General features: G+C 36.9%; 1 protein-coding gene across 1 annotated transcript in view; it reads left to right on the top strand.

Annotated features, from left to right (window-relative positions):
- Shrm (shroom) overlaps positions 1 to 21,136 on the top strand; it is a 122,705-nt gene extending 101,569 nt beyond the window's left edge. The window contains exons 8-13 of the mRNA XM_018517745.1: positions 14,445 to 15,030; positions 15,401 to 16,397; positions 16,977 to 17,124; positions 19,345 to 19,555; positions 19,953 to 20,219; positions 20,727 to 21,136. Coding sequence (XP_018373247.1) covers positions 14,445 to 15,030; positions 15,401 to 16,397; positions 16,977 to 17,124; positions 19,345 to 19,555; positions 19,953 to 20,219; positions 20,727 to 20,978 — 2,461 coding nt within the window. The 3' untranslated portion in view covers positions 20,979 to 21,136. The remainder of the gene's footprint in view (positions 1 to 14,444; positions 15,031 to 15,400; positions 16,398 to 16,976; positions 17,125 to 19,344; positions 19,556 to 19,952; positions 20,220 to 20,726) is intronic.
- The last annotated feature ends 3,342 nt before the right edge of the window (positions 21,137 to 24,478 follow it).

Raw genomic sequence — 24,478 nt, 5'->3', positions numbered from 1 at the left:
TTTCGTACAGGAAAGGCTGCGGTTTTCATGCTCGTCATTTCATAGTGACATTGCAATTTCGCGACATCAAGGGGAACAGTTTCTTTTTCTTCAATTTTCTAGACGTTGTTAACAGATTATCTACCTAAATCCGACGTGATATCACGTATTGTATGCTCTACAAGTTTACGCTTCGCATACACCTCTGGTAAACGCGATTCTCCCGTGACTGAGATAATAAGAACGGTTTTCGATACATAATATTAAAGAGGGTATAGTTTGCGCACTTAATTAGAAGGCAGTATATCTCCGAAACCCGCCATTATTCCACTCACGTAAGCTCGTGATTATGTAGTATAATGCACCTTCTTCCATCGCTGCAAGCATAGTGTTTGTTAAGAGTAATATGTAAATTACGCGATTGTTATCGCCAGCTTTATCGGAGACTTGTCTTTCTTTTTTAAGAGACGTGTACCGCAATCGTGTATTCGGAGTGGCGTTACTGAATTGGTTGTCGTTTGTAGTAATGTAGTCGGTAGCCGATCTTGTTGTCAGACGACGATTAAACATCTGTTGCCGCAGCTGGTACCTCCTTCCTTCTCGATTAATATTTTACTTCCTATAAGAGATTTCTACTCTACTTCAAATAACATTCCATATGCTATGCATATGCAGCGCATCGTGCGATACGAAGTCAGTCATGAGAATGGAATTATAGAAGCAGAAATCACAAGATATAAAACGAATTGCGAGAACACTAAAACTAGAACGCGCTGCTTTAAGCGCGGGAATGTCTGGTATGCGAGGTCACTAAATTGCTGACTATCTTCGTTTAGATGATTTCCCTACGACCCTTCTCCTTCCCTGAAGGAAGCTGCAGTTCTAAACCTCTTCTTTTCAATGTATTCTTTTCACTTCCAGTTTGCTCTTTTCTAAAAGGAACCGGATTTCGAGAAAAGATTTCAATTTTAAAGAATTCTCTTCTCTATTGTAAGTAAAATTCTTTTCTCCTTTGAACCCAATTTTTAACGCGTTTTTAAAATTTAATATTTACAATGATGATAACCAAAATTTTCAAAAGAAGATATTATCTTAAGAAAGTGTCGACACACATTGTACAAAACTTAAATTTTATAAATATATGTTTGATAAAATATAGATAAAAAAACATATTGTTTTAAAAGAATAATTCTTTAAATCAATAAAAATTAATATATAATTTTATCTTAATATAAATCGTTTATACAGTGAAAATGTCCTGTTGCATTAATTAAAATTTTGGTTAAAAATAGATAATTCAGAATTTTCTAATTGAATCTATACTTCTAGTTAAGATAATTAGAATTTTGATTAATATAATCGCAATATCCTTTGTTCATTTTCAACTAGAAATTTTTTTCAGTGTTTAGCATTAAAAATAAGAAAAAAAACGATATATTTTTTTACTAAAATAATTTTATAAATCTCTAAAAATTTTTCACGAAAACTTTAATCTGTTAGGTTGATGTTTTGATTAAACAAAATTCGTAATATTACATCATATAGAAATGATTATTTCATACACGTAGCCCCGAAGGCTTGCAGATTATCGAATGACATGGAATGTGAACAAAGAAACGAAATACAGCATTCTCGACAACATTCCAGGCAAAGACGCGCAACCACAGCCGAGACGGAGCGATTGTATTCTTCCGGCAAACGCCGTTTCGTCGAGTCCGTCGCTAACGCGTGTCTCGTGTGTTGCCGTATGTTGCCGTATGTTGCCGTGCGACAATTAGTTACCTGCGCTATTATCACATTCCTCAACCCCCGCTGGTTCGCGCGTCCCTATCCTTACCCTTTGTCCTGGCGCCTCGGCCGTTTCCCTCTCCGTGCGCGCCCATTTCCATCTCCCGACCGGACCCCATCGCGAGACCTTGTCGCCGTTCACCGGAGCGTGGAAAATGAGAGTACTTCTTGCTGGAGCCCTCCTGGCGATTCGTATCTACGTGCCCTGCCCCATGACAGATACTTTCTACGCATTCTCTACGCTCCGTTCTTCTAGGCAACGTTGGATTTCCTCTGCTGACGCTTCGTCTTTTGGCGTGAAGCGCGAAGTGCCAGACCGAATCCGTCGCAAGATCACGCCTGAATCATCGTCGTCGAGAATCGACCAGGTGTGTTGGCCCAATTGCTCTCGCGCGCGAAAATAGAAAGCACCGCCGAAAACGATGTCGAGCTAAAGTTTCGTGTCAAAATCGCGCGACGCGTAAATGTCCTACATGCTGCGCGTAAAGCGTAGCGCGACAGTGGGTGTCGACGCGATGTGCATGTCGAGCAACGTCTCATTTTGATGGTTATTCCGCTGCAACGATTTCCTGCTGTTTCACCTCCGGAGGTAGATACGCGTGGGTGATTCCGTCTACGATTCGCGAGATGAATACGCGTCGGGCGGGTTTGTTACTCCCCCGCTGACACTTTAAAAGCATTAAACGTTTTCCGCCTTCTTAAGAAATCACTTTACGACGCCATAAATTTTATGAGGGTGATTGCTTTAGTTTTATTCGACTGTAGAGTCCAACTTTGGGAATGTATTATAATATCTAATTGATACAGGAACAATGGCCCGTATTCAGAACGCGCTTTTATCGACATAAATGCACGTTTTTATTTCTAAAATTCTACAGTATATAAGTAACATAAACCATAGATTAAATACGTGCTAACTTTATAATAAACGCGTTTTGAGTATGAACCAATATACAAAGCTTGATTATGTATATGTAAGAATTTCTTTTGAAGCGATATAATAATGGCAAAACTCCGGATAATAAATAACCTGTAATTTAACTTCTAATTAACTGTCTTCAAACTAAAACAAGCGAATCATATGACAACAGACCGAATATGTACATCTCTATAATTGCACTTTTTAAATATAAACAATTTTAACTTGTCTTTTACATTAATTTTGAAAGTGAGTTGTTTAATTCTAATTCGCAAACTTGGCACGTGTGATTCACTGTTTTGTAAAATTATTTAAAGTGCAAACAATCGTAAAGGCACCCGACGATTACAAATGAAATTGTGATCCTTTATGTCGTCATTCACATGCTTACAATGCATTGCCATTTACGGCATGATTAAATTATAACATTGCCTAAAACAAGAAGCCTTTCGTGAGAAAATGATCGGCGTCGTAGACACTTTATAAGGTAATGTATCGTTCGCCATTTACAGAATTGATTGTATATTAATTAATGTTTTTAAATATGTTGACGTTTGACGAACCGGTTGGTGAGAATCGAAGAGCATGAATCATCAAATGGCATTATTTAAACAGCGCACGTTGCGCAAGTTGAAGAGCTACCTCTTCATGGTCGTTCGCACCTTGTTCAGCAAGAATATCGAACGTCATCCCTGTGTTTACTGGCTTCGAGAGTGAGCAACTTATATATGGATACAAATAATAGTTTGAGTATACAGTTATGCTATTAATTTCGAGAAGATCATCATTATATCGTCTTTGCATGTAATATCTTCTTCGATAGTAACTACACGTTTGATTGCTTGCTATATTGGGTTATCGACTGATATGCATAAATCATCGAAGCAAGATGTTTTATAAAAAAGATGTCACAAGATTTCTTGCAGAGATATTTTGCTTACATATACATATCAAAATAAAAGATTTATTGATAAAATGTACGTAGATGAATTTAATTTACATATATAATTTTCATATTTGCATAACGCATCTGAATTCTTCCGTCATTTGTTTTACATGTTCGTTTTTGTTCCTCGATTCTTTATCTATTTTATTGTTTTATTTACTGCATATATAAATTATCTTTTATAATTCTTCGACTGTTGCAAGTGTAAGTAACGTACATTTTTCATAGTTTTATCACGTATTATTCTAATCGCGTGTTATTTTAAACGCTTCTTCCGCTCTTTTCAAGATTAATCTACTGCGATTAGCAGAAGGAGTTCAAGTAACGAGTAACCAAGTCGAGCTTCACTACACGAGTGCTTTTAAATTGCCATTCCGAGTGCAGCCCGTTGCCAAGTGTGAAAGTAGGTTGACTTGCTTCTATATTTTGCAGATTCCTTGCTCGTAAAATCTTTTTTATTTCACATAAGAATGTTACGGTTTATTTTGCAAGGACATAAAATTTATTAAAGTAACCGACAAATTTATTTTCCATTTATCACGCAAATTTGATCATATATTATAAAATGTTTTGTAAAGACGTATTAATATTATTTGTATTAATATTATTTGAAAGATAATATACATTTTATGTAAATATATATATTTAATTTTTTATAATAAATAACTTTATATATATTTTTTTTCTGTACCAATAATTTGATAATCTTTCATCTAATTATTTAGTGTCGAAAATTAACTTCCTAATAAATAAGGATAGAAAAATTCACTTTTTGATAACAAAAGATTAAAAATACTTTGCATAAATATGCGCGCTCATTTAATACCGGTGATTCGTAACTAGAAAACATTCGAAGAAAGTGTCGAAACCTGATTTCGCGCGGACATTAATCAAAATCGCGGCTTTCATTAATTTTTTTATGAATCATCAAACAGGTGAACGGAGCTTGTAATGACGGTGTATATGTGAATAGTCGAGCACATCAGGAATATATTATCCATGCGAACGTACATATGCGCGATAACGTTGCGTTAGCACTGCCATGCGGGCATGATAAACCGATAAGCGACCCTTTCTTCCCACGCCACCGACGTTTTGTATCATCGTGCGATTTTCCGCAGGAACAAAGCTAAGGTTGAACAAAATGTGCTTATCACCACTTCTCGACGTACCATTTTGTTAAAACTTCGTATACTCAATATCGGAAGTATTACGATAATGTTTTAGCGTCGACAATATCTCGTAAATGTTTTCATTGAATACTTATTTATATATCGGAAATATTTATTATATATTTTAATATCGACAATATTTTGTACGCGCGTACACTGAGAAAAAAAAATTGCTGTTTCGAAAAAATATTAGTTGATTCAACTAAATGTAGCGGTCACGGGCTGTCAAGCAAATATTTGTTAATTCAAACAAATAACATGTTTTAAATTACAAGATTTTGTATCTAAATATAAAATATTTGAACTAAATACTCATTACGAACTAAACGCATTTAGTCAAGTTAACAACTTTTTTTTCTCAGTGTACAACGCGTCAGCACCTGATATTACAATTGTATTGGAAAACGGAACTATCTCGCATTTATCTAGTGTTAGATGCTATTACTACAAATTACTTTCACCATATAAAAATTGTCGGTGAGACGGAACAAGAAACTGTGTAACAAATGCATCGTATTTTTGCATTTGTTACACAGTTTCTTGTTCCGTCTCACTGACAATTTTTATCATAATTTATTAGTAAACGAATTGATTATTTGCTATTGCCCGATCCCTGACGGGCAATAGCAATTTAATTTACTGTATTTACTTTATTTAACGCCAATAATATAATACGAGTTTAATTTCGGGAACGATCAATTCTTCCTGCTAATTTAATTGTTATGCATTTATCGATAAAAAGTAAATATCAAAATATTACGTATACATACGAACTGTACAACAAAATTTGGGCGATTAATTTTATTTAACAACGGAGCGCGAAACGTTTCGCTTTCGACTCTTATTTCAGTCGCAGATATCTCGGTCCGATTACTCGCTTCGCGTTGTACGCGATTATCATCCGTATGGCCCAGATAATTAAAAAGAGCTAGTGAAATCTTCACAGTTAAAGTTTACTTCATAATTATCTGTTGTGTATTTAAACAAAAATAAATTTTATATGCGATGAGAGAGAGAGAGAGAGAGAGAAAGAGAGAGAGAGAATTCTAATTTTAATTACTGAGAAGTCTCTTCTATAGACATGATATTTGTACTTGAGATATTTTACTTAAATGCTTATGCTATTTGAAGACCATGCTATTCTTAAGTGTTCTGGATATACGTATTTCATTCTAGGGTAAAAGCTTGACGACGACGCGACAGGTTTCCAATACGAGGTACGGCTTCCACGTGCGAAGCCTTGAAAATGTGACATACCTCTGCAGGCATGACAGTTCACAAATATTGATGAGGAATACTCGAGTGTCATTCCTCGTAGCATTCTGACAGTCGTTTGATATAGATCGTTGAACACTCTCTTACGGAACATCCTATTAAAGTATGTCATTTCTGACCATATATTATATCGCAATTGAAATCATTCGCTCCTATGTCCATTTTTAGTAATATTCGTATGTCTAATAATTTTTATATAATCATTCATCAATTATACAACACATACTCTATAAAGTGTATATTGTTATTAATAATGGTAACACTATGTTCGTTTGTAATTAAAATTGAACCAAAGTATTGTAGAGGCAACGTAACTCATCTCTTTCGACGCTTTCATTTGCCTCGAGATCATCGTTACGCGTTCTTCCGCGCTTACTTTGCGCGACAGCACGTTTTTGCCTTGCTAGACCGCGAGGAAAGTTTTGTCTGTCCGACAAGTGCCAGTTTTCCCTTGGCAGGAAATGCGAATGGCTGAGGAATCGAGTACTCGACCCGATTTTCATCCGTCTCGAGGGCAGGCACCTGTCTACCCGTGAAGGTGGTGTTTACGCTCTCACACGTTACTCATACTACGCATTCTGATTTCGTAAGTGACGTTCGCGATGGGGACAACTGTCATTTAGATTGCAGTGCGCATGCAGTGGGTTATGAGAATCTTGTATCAACAGGAAGCACATGAGCAAATATCATTATGCCTTGAAATTACAACATGCATGTAAAATATCTCCTTTAGGAACATTTTTATATATAGGTATATACAATTTTTTAAATATTTTTGCAGCTCTTTTTTTTACTCTATTCTTAAAATATCGCAAACATAATTTGCATTTAGAAATATATCATTGCTGACAGCCATTGATATTATTTATCAATGTGTCTGTAAAACCATGAAAACAAAATTACAAGAAGCTGTCTTTTACAGACACATTGATAAATAATATCAATGGCTGTCAGCAATGATATATTTCTAAATGCAAATTATGTTTGCGATATTTTAAGAATAGAGTAAAAAAAAAGAGCTGCAAAAATATTTAAAAATTATATATATATATATATATGTGTGTATGTTCCTAAAGGAGATATTTTACATGCATGTTGTAATTTCAAGGCATAATGATATTTGCTCATGTGCATTAAAATTCGTGTACATCATGTTTCATTTACAATAGCTGCATGCCAAGTACCATGGGAAAATGGTGAGATATTTGACCGTTCCTGCTTATAGCAATCCGTTGGGCAGCTACTGGCTGCTCATAACAGTACTCTTCATTCTTCGATGTTGAGTAGGCGGAGGTACATTGGCCGCAAAAGTGGTTTCCTCGAAGATGAGGTTGAAAACCGTAGCTCGCCATGCAAGACCAAGATCGGGAAATGTGAACAAATCTTGTGATAAAATCATAACTAGATTTTACACTTGTGATATTCTGAGAAAGTGTCCATCATTCAATGGTGTTATCAGAAATAGAATTTTCAAGGATAGAAAATAAATTTCCTAACCAAAAAATATACATGTAAATAGAACTCTTTCAACTTTTCGTTTTACTTTTATCGAAAGTTACTTAACGCAACTGATCGTTTCTTTACTGATCTTTTGAACTCTGTATTTAAAAGAAGTTAGCAGTGTATACGGATAATGTATACATGTTTCATCAGCTTTTATGCGCTATTCATAAGGTCACAAAGCGCTTTTCGAAATCGCAAGTGAGCCAAGGTTACTCCGACACACTGAATGACGCGAAGTTTCGCTCATCGCATTTACGCAAATCGTACTTGTTCTTGCAATGGGTAAAGACACGCGTTGTAAGATGTCGGCGCTAGGCCGCGTCCGTTACTACTGCAAACGTTGCTTAATGGACTTATAATAGATTCAGCGGAAAAGTTCCATTTCTGCCTTGACAAGACAAGAAGTGACCATGTCGTTGATGTTGTCTTTTTATTCGTCTTCGAAAGAGCGTCGTCAGCCTCGTGTCTTCCGTAGTCAACGTTTCGTCACGTCCGTCGCGGAAAATCAGAAAAACAAAATTGCACGTTTGTAGTACTCCGACGTGGAAGAGAAAAAAGCAACGTTATTCACAGAAACGTATCATCGCAAAGTGTTGCAAGTAAATGTAAGTGGTGAGCAAGACGCTTTCACTTCTCGCGTCTGCGACTGTCGCGTCAAACATTTCCACGTGGAACAATTTCGTCTGCGCCGACTAATTAACTTTTCACGTCTCGCGCTCTTTGATGCACATCCGGATCGGTATCCCACGCCTTTCAGAAACCTGGCATAAGCTTGAGAAATGCAAGCCTAATACTACGCGATCGTATGGATATATATGTTGCACGCGTAGGTGTGCTGCGGCACCCAAGATTCAGTCTAACAGATATCGATATGTGTTTGCATAACATCTGCCGCGTTATGTGCAATACCATTCCATATGAAAACAATAGACCACGTGAGATCGATTATACAACACCATCTAATGATACTATTCTATGCGATTTTCAGTTATGAAAAGCGAATTGTTCAACGAAGGAAAATATCATGCGTTGGAGTTCTTCTGGCATATCCCGGTTTTATAGGTCGTAACTTTCTTTTATACTCGCAAATTTAATATATACAATTGAAGTTCTCCTTACCTAATCTTTGAATCACAAAGAAAATGATTAAATATTAAACACGCACTCGCGCGCAATTGGATGCAATTTAGATGCAGGATGCAGTTTAGCTGTGATGGCGCCTAATTACGCAGATAATATCATAACTTCGATTGATTCTTCCGGTGCGTTGCTAATTTCAATGTTTAAGTTGAACGATCAGATGTCTGAATTCATAATTTATCGTCGCCGATAAGTATCTTTCGACATTGTGACGTATAAGTATGCGTTCTATAAAATTAGTTGAAACTAACAAACGTCGCTCGCGGCTTATAGGCTGGCTTTCGTTCCGCCGGGCGCGAGACGATTCGCTCGAGCGAATAAACTATCGCTATGCCACGCCGTATAAATACGACCGAATATGTAAATTGTACAACTGCTACTACGAGCTTGTAGTGTTTTCTCCTTTTTCCTCTCTCTTCCTCGCGGTTAATTCGCGCACGTACACCGGCGAGTAGTCGAACTCGGCCTCGAGTTAATTACCAGGGTGTCGTAATGACCGATCGCCTTTCCCGATCGATCGGTGTCTACTGATCGTAGATCTGCCCTAATGAATACGAGACACCGCACATGCAACCGTATCGATGTATCGATGTTCGCTATGTAGTCTATCAAGCGAGAACGCATATTTACGAACGATATAATAGTACGAGGCTTATGTATACTCGCTCGCGTTCCGCAAAATCGCCTTGTTTCTTAATATCAATGAAAGTACGCCGTTAGTCGTTGTACAATTAAATTGTCGGACAGACTACGGTCCACTTAACGCTACAAATGCTTCAAAGCATTTTTTGATTGATCAATTAGTAAAATTCTGTCTTCTGATTGGTCAGTCAAATGCTTCGGAGCATTTGTAGCGCCAAGTGGACAGCATCTAAAGGAAGGACATGATGCTCTGTTTGTAACCGTGACGTGTGGATGTCGTGTGAATATCTACAAAAATTTAATAAATATTATTAAGTATGCTGAAAAAGAAAACCGTATCTTGATTTTAATTAAAACGGTTCATGATTCATTCGCATAATTAAGATACCGTACAAAGTGTACCAGCATTTTATTTATGATGGTGGTATGCACGTCGTTGCATGTATTTATAAATGTTATAGCTGTGCGTATACCGAACGCTTGGGTGAATCATATCAATATCGCAAACGGAAAACGCTCCTATCGAACTTTATAAAATATTGACGCATATTTCTGTGAGTATATCAACACGCGGTGTAATTGATTTTCGTAAAGAGAAGTACAAATATATATCTGATATCAAATTTCTATAGAGATTACTAAACGAAGAACGATGTTACGGAATGTTGTTTAACCGCGACGTCCATGAAATGTACACGTACGGGTAAATAGTCAGACTATTATTTGTGAATCATAGCAAACGATTGAGAGAAAAATCTTCTTATCGCTCTTCGCGGTATGTCTTAGTGAATATCATTACTTTTAGACGATAGCACTTGAAGATGCGAAATTATTTTTAAAAACGTTTATTGCAAGAGCGTACTGGGAGTTCCTTATCGAGTCCTCTCAGAACGCCGGGTGAGCTGTATTGATAAACACTTAGCCATTTATCTGGCATACAAAGTCGTTAGGGCGTGATACGAGACGGCGCGGAGTGCTAGGGCGAATACAACACCGCCATCAATTATCGTGATATACTAGTACATAAACTGGCTACCGGTCAGCCGGTATTCTCTCATCTCCGCATAATAAATTACTCACATCTTATCCTGCGGCTATGCCATCGTTAACCGTGTACTTTTATCATTCGTATAAAAAGAATATTAATACATATTTTTTTAATAGTACTATATAAATATTTATTTAATGTAATTAATTTACTTATAATACTATTAAAAAATATTTATTAAAATTTAATAAACTTTTTTGAAAAGAAAATCAAATTAATAGTTTTTATATAAAATAATTATAATACGGTTACATTTAGTAAATATGTACTTAGAATTATTCGAACAAATATTCATTATAATTTAACATTTTTTTAGTGTAATATTTATTCATATTCCTATATTGTATGTGCCGGCACAAAATTTGCTGTTGATGTGATCGCTCGCTGTATTTATCTAGTCATGTGTTAACATCACAGATACAGCGATTAGAGATAATAAAAATGTAAAGAACACGGTGATTTTTACTCTCAAGGGAGTGCCGGAGGAACATATTTTTGTTGTCGGGAGAGTCGCGAAGTATAATATTCGCACGACACACGTTTATTTTCTTCTTTCGTTGTTTGTACGCGCATTTTATCTTAACTGATGACTATCTCTCTCCATGTTCAATCGGCCACGAAAAAGAAAGAAGTACGTATCGCGAAAGGCGTTTGGGGCATGTACACGATTACATATGAACGTTATTCGATGTAACTTTTAAGGCCCCGTGTTCGCGTGCGCTACTCATTGCTCTTCGTCGGACAGGATCGTTACTTATTTTACAAATGAGCCTCATTACAACCGACAGCTTAAAATTGTGGGGTATATATAATCCGGCGAGGCATGCACTTATGAGATACATTTTTTTCGATTGATTTTGCAAAAGTATCGCACGAAAAAAATAACCGCACATTAATATTTGTATACATATATTTAGACATATCGCCGTAAATTATGATATATCGAGCAATCGTAAAAGAGAAATAATAACGATTTTATCTAAACGGTTATCTTATGTAGTCACTCATATTGTGCAAGTATATCAAATTATTAAATATGTATATGTTATGTACATTTTTATGAACAGCATATCATAAAAATTGCATTGCGCAGTTAATGCTGATAAAGGCTTATTTTGCTTGAGTCGTATCATATTTCGGCATTGTAAAAACGTCTCTTGTTACACTTTGCGAATTGCGATTATTTAAATTATAATAGATTATACATATCACACCGCCGCAAAAAATGACATAAGAAAAAAATTTTTAATTGTTGAAGAAAGAGGAAAGAAAATTACGTATTTTTAAATTAATTATTTATCATGGCAATATTAAATGTAAGTCGACTAAGAACTAATTACAAGTTGCTTATTTCAAGTTCTCTATAAGTAATGTAGAAGTTAATTTTGTTATGATGTAATACTCCTATTTTAATTTATGTCATTTTTTCCATGTATCATTTTTCTTTGAAAAATATTTGAATTCAACCTGTGCATGTTACTTTTTCTAATTGAAGGCTGATGTACTTGGAATACATTTCGCATATAATACGAAATTCAAAAAGTTTTAACTTATGTCGTTTTTCTTGCGGGAATGTTATATGTCATTTCATGAATATTGAAATTGCAATGTCACGTGTCAGATTATCATATTGGTTTTATCGCATTCGTGAAACGATTTCTTTATTGCGCTGAGAATAACGTGCTAGAATACGACTTTGCGGTAGACTCTCCGCGTGATTAGAATTCGGAAACGAATTTTATTTTTGGCCTTTCTCTCCTAACTGTTTTGTTACGGTAAAAACTTTCATTTCCCTCTTAGACATGCAAGACAAGAAAGAATAAAATTTAAGCAATGTAAGCCGAAGCAATTTGTGCAAAAGCCATCACGTCAGTCTTTAAGGATGAAAGCAGGGCGCTTTTGAAGTTGGGTGACCGAGTCGAAATAAGTTTCTTCGTGCCGTAAATCTTAAAGTGTCGCCCTTCTACTCAACCAAGAAAAGATTAATGCACGCACGCGCGATCATTGTGGGAGATTATTCTACCATTTAGTTTTTTTTTTTCGATCGAGATAACAACAAATCGAGAACATCTAAAGCTGTCTGTTAAGAATAATAATTTCGACGTTTTAGTGACACGACTTTGTAAGCCCATAGGCAGGATCTGACATTATGTGTTACGTCGTCATAAATATGGACGGACTTAAATCGAGCACAATGAACATAAGGACGATATCGCGACAGAGACGGCATTTCAATGTCGTGATCCGATTAAAGAAGAAAAATCAGTGCCACAACCGTGCATGCTTCGGATTAAGTCGAGGGGACCTTCGATCGTGTGCTCAAAAATGATAAACGTCGAGGCTATGCAGCAATGTCAGTGTTGCGAATGTTAGTCTCGCTTCGATGATCTCTATCTTCCGTAGCAGGAACGAAACGCTCGTCAGGGTAGATCGCGTCTCGCGTGCTCATAACTTCTACTTACACAAGACAGAACAAGAAAATAGATCCACGAGAGAAAGAGAGAGAAAGAAAAAGAAAGAGAGAGATATTCTTTGTATTATTTCATATTTTATAGCTACATTGTCGCGTCTTGAAGAAAATCATATTAAGGCATGACCGAGTTGATTTTGAAGCGATGTGTTAAATTACGTGTATACACAGTGTTATTCAGGTATATAAATAATATTACATTTAAATTTATGTAAAGAGCATCATTACGATAATCGCATCATTAACGCGAAGATATTTTACCGGCATAGTTGCTTCCACGCAATGTTGCAACCGTTTCAAGGTAAGTAAGAATTCTTGCGGTTGCTTATGAAAGATACAGAAGCCCGTGAGAAACTAATAGAACCGTAATGGTATGCCGAGGAATTAAAATTCATAACACCATAGTAGCCATTCGGTCTCAATTAAATTGTTTTCGCCACTAACTTCTATGAATTTCAATGCAGTCGTATTTATGACTTTGACCGACGATTAATCAACGTTGTCGTACAATTAATCATTGGAGATGTGTTGTTACAATTGCGTAAATCTATATGGACGATAAAGCGATCTTATGTCAGATATCTCTTGGAAATTCCTTTTTGGTATGTTAAGCTACACTCGCGCGTTTATCTTCGTTTATGTGCATAGTAAGACATACATTGAATCATAAGACATATAACAAAATATTTTGTATTATAAGATAATTATATTACAATGGAAATGTTAGATATACGCACACGTGTGACAGCCGTGGAATTTACCGACTCTATTGACGATATTTTATATAACTGCATACTTGAAAATATTTCTTATTAAAAATATTTAACAGTTTGTTAACGAACGATGTAACATTTTATCTGCAATTATTCATTTAACCTAAGAATTGGTTTTCTGGAAATATATAATGTGAATAGCTTTATTCGATTGCATTTATCACGTCTAACATTTTAGAGAAAATTTAAATGTACGTGACACACATTATCTAACATCCACATGACATGTATACGCGTGTCTATTTCCCTTGGATTTCAACTTGATGCAGTTGTGCATGAGAATTAGTTATAAAAATAGCATCATAAAATGCCTCGACGTATTTCGAATTGTGATAAAATAACAAGCAATATAAACGGTAACTATAAACTTGTTCATAAATCTTCCTAACAACCATGTACATGCTAAGACTGCATTCTTATGAAATTGTCACTATTGGTTTAGAAAGAGTGAGATGGATTCAATCATATCTCTCTCTCTTTCTTAAGTATTAAGTTGAAGAAATACTGATAGAGCTGAAGAAAAAGATACTCAATTCTTTTTAACGGATCACAGATGTTAACATCAGCGAATGCATACTCTATTACCTATTACGTCTGTGCGAATAATTAATTTACTAAAATTAGATAACTTTGTGTATTAACATATTCAACACAAAATCGTAATCATATCTTCTTTATATCTTATCGAAAGATAAGATATTTCTATTTTTTAAAATTACGTACTATTGACATTATCATTGATTGAATTGCGCATGCATTTATTATTGAAAATATTTGTTTTTGTTTCAGAAGCCAGTCTAAGGCTTCCTACTTGGCTTACAGACGAGAGCGTGGTGCTCCCGATAGCGAGGGCAGCTACAAAAGAACTATGTCGCCAACCTCACGCATGGACGATTGGCCGCCTCCTAGGGATCATGACGATCCCGTACTTTTACGTGTCACACCGCATCATCCATTACAACAGCATCATCACCATCACAATAATCATCATCAACAGCAACCTTCTGATCTCTCCAAGTCATACAGCGTGGACGCTCTTCATCATCGATTAGAGGAGAGGTGTTCTCAACAACAGCAACATTCGGCAGAGGTGGTCAGTAAACTCTCGCACGATCTCAACAAAAAGCTCCACGCTAACGATGTACGGTCTCGCACTAATGAAAATAACAACAACGACAACCTCGAGGATCGGCATCAGCATCACCATCATCATTATCAAGAAAAAAGGCATCCAGAAAAAAGACATGACTATGAGCAACGTAGAGAAAGACTATCGCCGCAAAGTGTGGAGGTTCTTAATGATAGGAACAGGCAGCTAGAGCGGGAACGTCGGAAGTTGGCAGCGAGCTGCGAGCCCCTACCTCAAAATAGAGAGGTGAGATTATCTCCGGATATTACCTTCTCGTAATAGCGATATTTACGTGTTTTTCGCGTCTCAACGGTCTACCTATTTTTACACCTGTAAATATAGTAGTGTCAAGGACGCGCAAATTCAGTTTACGCTTCCCTAGCATTCAATTTCTTGCCAAGCTCGCATAACGTGCTCGTCACTTTACTTTGGCATTTACTTCATATCATCATTATTCCAACAATTTAACATTCGCTTCAGTTTACGTGCTTTAAACGATTATGTGCTTTAAATTAACTTTTTAAAATATTTTACTCATTTTTTTATTTTACACATTATGCTATGTTATTGTTTCTGAATTTTCCGCGAAATAATTTACCAGGACGTTTACTTCCAGAAGCAGCTACGAGAAATCAGTGGTCCGCTTCCAATTACCGGCGACGATTTCTTCCGCGATAGAAGCGCTACGATCGAGATGACCTCGCAGAATATTGAATTACTAAATCGCCGTAATGAAAAGAGGATGAGTGGTGTATCAACATCAAATAACACAATATCTACATATTCTATAAGTACAACAACGTCGTCAGTCGCCACAAATTACGATAATGGTTGGACTAGAAAACACGAAATACAGAACTCGATAGAAGCTACCCTCTTTTCCGACAGACCACCACCACCGACAAGTTCACCACCGAGATCACCGAATGAGACTAGTAGTCCACGAGGAGCTGTTCCGAGACGATCAGGAAGTTGCTCAAGCACCTCTTCCTCAGGAAGATCGATAGATGCTCGCGTATCGCCTCGAGCTTTGCTGTCCAGATCGTCTCCTAAAAGTTCTCTCGATTCTCTCACGCGAAACGAAGCTCGGATAGAATATACCTCTAACAGAAAAGTCTCTAGCCCGACTCAAACGGATAATACAGGTTCCTGGAACAGATCCAATTCGCCAAGTCGGCTGAGTCAAACAAGCGATACGGAATCGCGAATTGAGAGACTTTCCGCGTCTTCGAAATTTAGGACTGGCGGCAGATCGTCCACGTCTTCGATCTCAAGCGTTTCCAAAGCATCCTCTTCCTCCTCACCGAGGAATTCACCGGTGGAGGAGGACAAGTCGTCACCGAGATCGTCGCTTTGCGTGTCACCCCAACCGGGTATAGAAGGACTAACATTAGTGCAACGTACCGAGGTCGTGCTTCGGGTAAACGCGGCCACCAGCGACGCCGCTTCGCAAACTGATATCTTGGAGGACATGGAGCAAGATTGCGTCAACAAAATTCAGCGGCCGCTTCCGGAATCTAGGAAGAAATTACCAGAGGAAATCGAGTGCGAAGAACTCAGCAAGGATCTAGCCAGTCAACTCAGCCCCAACGACAAGTTGGTGCCCATACTCGGTGAGTGTACTTTTTATCGTTATCTTCATCGTTCTATTTCAATTGCATGAGTAATGGTTTTTGAAGAGCATCGTTCATCTGCTGAGTTTATTATTTGCTCTACGTCACCATTAATACACGCCAATGGAATTGATTCAATTAGATATGTTATTCAATTTTTAAATGGCGTTTGCTAACGCAGAACTCACGCTGACATATATATGATCGTTACACTTACTCTGTCGCACGCTTATTTTACGCATACACGTGTTACATACGTTAGTCTTGCTTGAACGTGCGGATAATGTATACATATACACTCGAGAGTGCGCGCGCGCAATTATCATCTGGGACACGGTAGAGTCAAGCATTCGAGGGCAATAACCCTCTGTTTTAATAAGCGCTAATTTAATCAACGACACGACACTACCTTATTCAATTATATGCCGTCGTCGCGATATTCGATGCAATCCCTTGTCGTATTATGGCTTCCATAATAGGACGCGGAGATCCCTGGAGCGTGAAACGAAGTGTGCGAGGATGGAAACGCGCGTACCGAGAACGCCTGATGATGTCCCTTTTTTTTTTGCTTCTTATCAGTTCCAGCGCCGGAGCACAAGAAACCCACCGACTACGTTTCCGGCCTGTTCAGGGCGGAGGCGACCTTGCAGCCACGAACAAGGCGACGGCTCTCCCTGGAAGAGTCAACGGCCTCCTGCAGCGACGACGCGGACGTGGACGATAAAAAGTGAGCTCCTCTTATTCTCTTTTCTTCTTCTTCGTTTTTTTTTCCGACTGAAGTTCACTTAATTAAGGCGTATTTATGAGGCGGCTTATGCCGCGCCGATATCACGCGCGTTGTCTTCATCCAACTGCATCGCAAGGGTCAGCAAGATTGTTGTTCACGGGCAAGGCAGATAAGACAACGTAAATATAGACCAAATGCGATAATTGATAGTTTTCACGTGCTCGCGAGCATTGGATTACGTGCTATTAATCAACTCGAATGCCTTGGAATCCGAAGGCGTTCATTACAAGTGCAAAAAAATTCGCGATTCTCTTTACTTGACTTAATTGGTCGACGCGTACGTCTAGGAAGAACCGTATAATTTTAATAAACAAGTGGGAGTTTCTTTTGCTCAATTTTGCCGACTGTCATTTAAATTTCTTCGAGCACACATTCGCGCTCTGTGTGGTCGCTACTGCAGATAAAATAAACCTGTCGATCTTTTTGGGAAGACGCCAGACATACGTTTATGTTGTTCACACGATATTTCGTGTGAAAAGAAGGTGGTATACGTCCGAAAATATCTCATTTAGCTAGACGCGTGAAGAGACTCTTTATTATCCGATAAACGACGTTGATGTGGGATGCATAGACGACAAAATTCCTGACAGACGTCACTAATTTCATTGTTATGAAACTAATAATTACTGTTTTTCGAAGATGATAAGCGTCTGAATTTAACAAATTGTTAGCATCAACAGACGGGAATGTCTTGTACAAACAAACAAGTGCAGATGGATTTCTTCTTTACTTTGTAACATTATCTTTAACATTCCGTTTTTTCTTCCTTTGTCATCTGAGATATTTTACGCACAGTTGTATCGCAAAATATTGAAACGTTTTTTTAATATTCAGTATTTCTAGATCTTGTTAAGTTTGACAATATATTCATATTATCGCATCCAATAAATTTCACGCGGTTACCGTCTATTATTATTTATTTTTATGATGTTGCGGCTCTTCCCTTTTTCGTCGATCCGATCTGTCTTGCGCACTCACGGACAATACTTCCTCCGTGCTCAAAGAGAAAGTGCCATAGCATCGAAGTTCTTACGTAATCCGCCATAAATGATATTGTCAAGTACTACTCAGTGCCTGTTCTCTACGCATCATATTATTTGCCAGTCTCCAACATATGGCTGAAAGTGACGCATCGACTAGCAAAGTGTTCGGCGTGCTTGCGACAAGTAATACGGGAAATGGAAATGGGTCCTCCAGAAAAGTAGATACAACTTTTGTTTTTATTATATTTGAACGTTAAAGTGGTAGGCGCGCTAAGTGCCATCGAAAATGGGCTATGTAACAACTTGTAAATTAAAATTTCATGCGAAAACGAAGTGTGCTCAAGAACGTAAAATTTTTACCGATGGTTTAAGAGTCGGCCAAAAATCGTGAGGGAGAAACCGACGTATTACGTTAAATTAGTTTTAGCTGTACCCCGAACTTTCTACCATATTTTACGAAAGAAAGAAAGAAAAATCGACACTTTCGAAAGCAATTTTAGATAGCAATAAAATCGCGACAATTTCGTTCGGACGTACCCAGTATACACATGCAAATAATGATTGAAGAGATAATTACATTGGAATTCACTTCCGCTTCTTAGTCGCGGTATTTCGTTTTAACTGATCTCGAAAGTAACTTCTAGCAAATCACACAATTGAATAACTTTTTTTTTTTAATAATATACAATCCGATACAACTCGCTTTCCTTTCTTTATCACTTTCTCCTCTTCCATAGACTCACCTAGACGTACGAGATCATACATGTGTCATTTAACTGATAACAATCGCGGCCGGATTATGGATTACGGATTATGAACTAGCATTTCGTTGAGCATTTCCCATCTATAAATTTGAAAATCTATTCAATATCACGTGTATGACTTTATTGCTCATCATTGAAGTTGATTACGAAAATAAACCGCGAATTCTACGCTGCAAAACATTCCTCTGCATCCACTCACAAATCATTCTGTTTCCCCTGCCTCGCCTCGGAAACGTGGAGATTAATTCAATCGTGACTCACGTTCATTGACGCAATTTCTTGCCTTCTCGCAATGATGACAATTATAGGAATATCTCTGCATAAATACCGCGAGAGAGACAGAGAGGAGTACGGTCCGGTTTAGTCCGTATTAACCAACTGGAGGTGTAATCATCATAATAAATTCATTTCAGACACGAAACGATACCTTCAGCTCCCGTCACGCCACTGTCGACTGATTCTACTAGCCCCCTATCCCTCACTTCAGCTTATTTCACGACATCCGAGGGAAAGGCGAGGTTCCTGACGAGATACTCGCGGGACGTCACGGCGGAGGGATTAACACATCAAGAGGATGCGTCAGCGGTTGTACCAACGAATAGCCTTGACCTTAGGCAGAAAAAGGTACTTCACAAACCGGAGCATAATTAAACGCTTGTAGGATGTACTATAATTAACTCTACGGTTGCTTGCGACTAAATTTGATCGGTATATGATCGCGGGGCTCCTAAACGGAGAGATAATAATGATTACGCGGAGATAAGACGATAATAAGTATCGTTTCATCTAGCCTCCGAGTACAATCTGGTCTTATGTAAAATGTAATTGCTGCACTTTGGAATTTCTACTTATCATATATCTTTAAGCCTGGACTGTTACCTAACTAGTTGTTCGCAAATTATTAAGTCTATTAGACATCTCCGTGTTTTCTTGGTCTGTCGAATCTCGTAGCAAAAAGTACCAGCATTCCCATAGTATCGACCCATGCGTGTTATTCTAGAACTATGGATGATTTTTTCAGGAGGAGCTGATGATGCGCCTCGACAGGAAGTTGGTGGTTCTCAGGGCTGAACAGGAGGCCGTAAGAGAGGAAGGTGAGGTGAATGAGACTCTGGGTGCACGATTCGCCGCTCGCGTTTCCGCTGTGGCTCGCCCGCCGGAAGCGTCCAAGTATCGGAATCACGTAGAGGAAGTCGGCAAGATTACGAGTCTTCTTCTCGGTCTCAGTGGCAGGTTGGCTCGCGCTGAGAACGCCCTTTATGGAATGCCGGCCGACCATGCAGAGAGAGTAAGTATGAAACTTCTTGTTCTCTTACAAGCGCTCTTCAGTCATCAATTAAAATTAATTATACGTGGGATATAATTACGATACATCGTAATCCAGTATAAATGTTTGATAATAGATCATGTAATACATCGAACCGAATTATCGCGTATAAAATTGTATAAAAATAAATGTGTAATTATAATAAGCAATAATGATTTTTATTCTGATATTTAAGAGTTGTTCAAATCGTTTATCTGTCCGTTATTGATATATATATATTCTCTAAACTCTTTGGAGTGGAATCTCACTTTAAAAAATGAAAATTAAATCAGTTGAAAAAGAACGGCTCAATTTTCAACTTTTAAAAGTGAGATTTTACTCTTCGAAGTGACAATTCGTTCTAAAAGTTTTAGAGAGTACCTATTTTAATTTTTATATATTCCAAATTTTCAAGTATTGCGTTTTTTGCAACGACATATATGTATATAATTATAAATTTTTATTTACATTAATTTTGTTATTCTGCAGAAAATTTTGGAGAGCAAACGAGACAAGCTAATGGATCAATTGGAAGAGGCAAAGATTCTGAAGAACAATATCGATAAACGTAGCGTAAATATGTCGGCGATCCTAGCAAAGTACCTGAATGAAGAAGAATTTGCTGACTACCAGCATTTCATCAACATGAAGGCAAAGCTGATAGTGGACGGTCGCGAAATACAGGACAAGGTGAAGCTTGGCGAGGAGCAATTAGCTGCGTTGAAAGAGGCAATTGACTAGTCGTAATGAGGGACTTACATGCTAAGTTATTATGAAATCGATTCTTGAATAACCGCGCATTTCCAGGCGTGAACAATGGTGTTCCGCATAATGAGTTAAGCTGACTCGAAAAATATGTATAAGTTAATAGAGGTGAAAAGTTAAGGGAACACACAAAATAGAAAGAAATATATATATCTTTTATCTTAAATTAAATAATTTCCAGTTATATATATATATTATTTATAAAATAATATAAAAATTATGTTTATTTAATTATTATTTTTTATTAATTATTTTTTATTTGCTGGCAATTGTTAAAAATAAATTTTTTTTAATTACTTTAAGAATTCTATACAATTAATTGAACATTTTTGAAAATTTAATTTTAAAAACATTGAATTCAGATAAAAAATCACATCCCGTACAAATAAATTTAGATAATGCTAGAAAAATACTGAGTAATTTAAAGCATGACCGAAGTAATATGGAAATTTAATGCATAAAATTTTCTTTGCATATAAAATAAAAACAGGTTGAAATTGATGTCCTCACGATCCAATTGTGATCTTAAAATCTTAAGTACCTAGTCTTTGTTAAACTTGCATTAATTTTGTCGTGTTCCCCCGGTAATCCACAGAGAGAAAACAATATATCGCTTATACATTGCATGGCATGTTGGAAAAAAATTAGGAAGCGCTACGATATAAGAGAGACAAAGGTTTTTTAAATTTCTTTTTAAAGGAATTGAAAATTATGCGCTAGAACGATGTCATCAATTACAGAACTACATTTGTAAATATAAGTATCAAGAACAATGCGCAGTCCCGAATAAGGAAAGCCAGGACGTACGTAAACGAAAAATAAGAGTGGTCGATTAAGAACGTTAATGTTGCGTAAGAAATAATACGTCTAGTGATACATATATATATGTAAATCATATATATATATGTATGTATTATTTTCGTGTACCGATCGACGCTAATAATTATTTTGCGTAGAACGTATTTGAAAATTATTGAAATCAAAATTTTAATATATTTTCTAAATATATCTATATTCTATGGATATATGTATGTGTGTATGTATTTTCATGCGCGAGTTGTATTTAGAAATGTGTTGATAACGCCGTGCAGTATAAATCCGATGCGATATTCGCCCGTATATAAGCAACTAATGGACGCTCGAAGATGCTAACAATTTCTCACATGCTTAATAAGCTCTCTATTAAAGAGACGCAGAGCAATACTGCTGATAATTCGAGAATGCATGTGTATTACCTACACATAGTTACATTAATTCGTTGGTCGTAACGCGAATCGATAGATTCTCGAGCTAGGATTACTCGTGGTGCCTTCTTATATACATGTGATATAAGAGTAAGGAGAGTTCACGTTCTGTCTAAGCAACTGCGCGGCGTCTAAATAACTAAGCGATACAGGCAAAGCGACATTTTACGTATGTGTATATAGTAATAAATATATTATAAGTGCATATGTCACACTCTGACACTCATACATTCATATATACATCCAAGAAATAAGCTGAACTGCGTTTAGAAATTCCATCGGAGTGCATCTATCATTTCATCCTCATTGTTCACTGAAATAAGAATGAAACGATACATGAGTACGTTCAAGCAGGGTTGATAAAAAACATGTTTTAAACGTGTTTTAAACAGTTTAAAACATGTTTAATTGATGTTTTTAATATGTTTTAAATATGTTTTTTTTATAGTACTGTTTAAAGCATATTTGAAGCATTAAAAACATATTCAAGAAGAAACACAATATGTTTTATTCTTAAAAAAAAAAACATTAGTCTTTACCAACCCTGCGTTCAAGTGAAATTTCTGAACGCAGTCCTGACGTTATTTGTCGTCAGCTTGTTTCATGGGCACGTACATACACACACACACACACACACACACACACACACACACATTCAAAAATAACGAATACTACTTTTACGTATCGTTCTAACCTTCGGGGGTCCTTGTGGGCCTCTATGACGCTTGTGATCTTATTTACTCTATACGATCCCACCAGGGACTCTCGAAAGACTGCGGGATTGCGCGTCGTATTCGAGCCTCCGTGGTGGTCCAGCGAGAAATTTTATGCCACAGTCACTTTAACAAATTCTCAATTTGTTTTCTTTTTTGTCCTGTTTTATGTCCCCGTTTGTAAATCATGCTTTTTTGATACCGATTAATACTTCCTCCCCGCTCATCGCTACCGAGGGCGGAGAAGAGACAATAAGCAAAATTACGCTGAAAAATGGACCTCCGAGAATCTTTGGGCTTGGTAATGAGACACTTACTGAGGACCCATGGATCTCGAGACGGAATCCATTTAAACTGCATTTTTACGAAAAGGATAACGATTCAAAAAAAGAAAATGTTCAATTTTGTTTCGTACATTATAAATGCAAATTCTCTTCGCGACGCCCGGGCCCGTTCGCAACGCGAATGCGTTTGATCTCAGATGACATATAATTCGGATTACAGACAGCCCCGATCAGCACAAAATATTTAAAAAATATTTTCTTAATATTTATTTAATGTAAAAATATTAAATAAATATTTATAAAATGTTTTTTAATATTATGTGCTGATTAGGGCACGGCGCGCCAGAGATAAGCGTGTTACAAGCTGGGACTCAGAGGACCGCGATGATAATGATTGTGCATGAGAAAGACTGAGTACAAGGCATAAAATTTTGCGGCGTAATAGTCAGTTTCTGTTCCTCGTTTGTTTCTCAACGTTCGCGAATCGGCTGCGGCGGGTACTGCAATCTTGCCGTTAATCGAAACTCGAAAGTAGCAGCCACCGTTATAATATATTTGCGAGCAGCAAAATATCATGCGGTGGCAACGTGTCATCGAATGCGATTGTCATCTGTACTCCCCCTCCTCCCCCCAACCCCGCCATGGATATGTTGTACATAACAAATTAATCGAAATATGGTGCTCTGGATATCCATTTTTTACGAGAAGAAACGTTCCATTAATTCGTAAGCTATCACTATAGCTAAAGACATTAATATTTAACGTTCTCGCTGTGTACATATTACCATATATAATTTTACGTGATGTGAAGGCAACATAATAATTACACATACACATTCGCGTGTCACCTGTAAGCGACAACGATAGATCGTTGTTAATCTGATAATATTATCCCATACAAATGTACTACGAAATCATTACGATAATTACATTTCTCAAACTCGCTTGCAATAAATAACATGTTGAAATTCAAATAAAATGACTATTTTCTTATATCGACAAAAGTAACCCGGGAAATGTTTTATACATAATTATACATATTAATTATATAAAATTAATAATTACACATAATCATATAAAAAATTAAAATATTTTATATACAACTATATATCATTTTCATCGCGTTCAAGATAATTTATCCCAACAATGTAAACGTACCAAGATCCCTCCACCTAGTGATAAGCTATGGTTAGCATCCGATATAAAGAAGAAGAATCTTCATAGTGGCGAATGAA

Source organism: Trachymyrmex cornetzi, unplaced genomic scaffold, assembly GCF_001594075.2.
Source record: "Trachymyrmex cornetzi isolate Tcor2-1 unplaced genomic scaffold, Tcor1.1 scaffold724, whole genome shotgun sequence".
NCBI classification, from domain to species: domain Eukaryota; kingdom Metazoa; phylum Arthropoda; class Insecta; order Hymenoptera; family Formicidae; genus Trachymyrmex; species Trachymyrmex cornetzi.
This window is presented reverse-complemented; position numbering and strand designations above follow the sequence as displayed.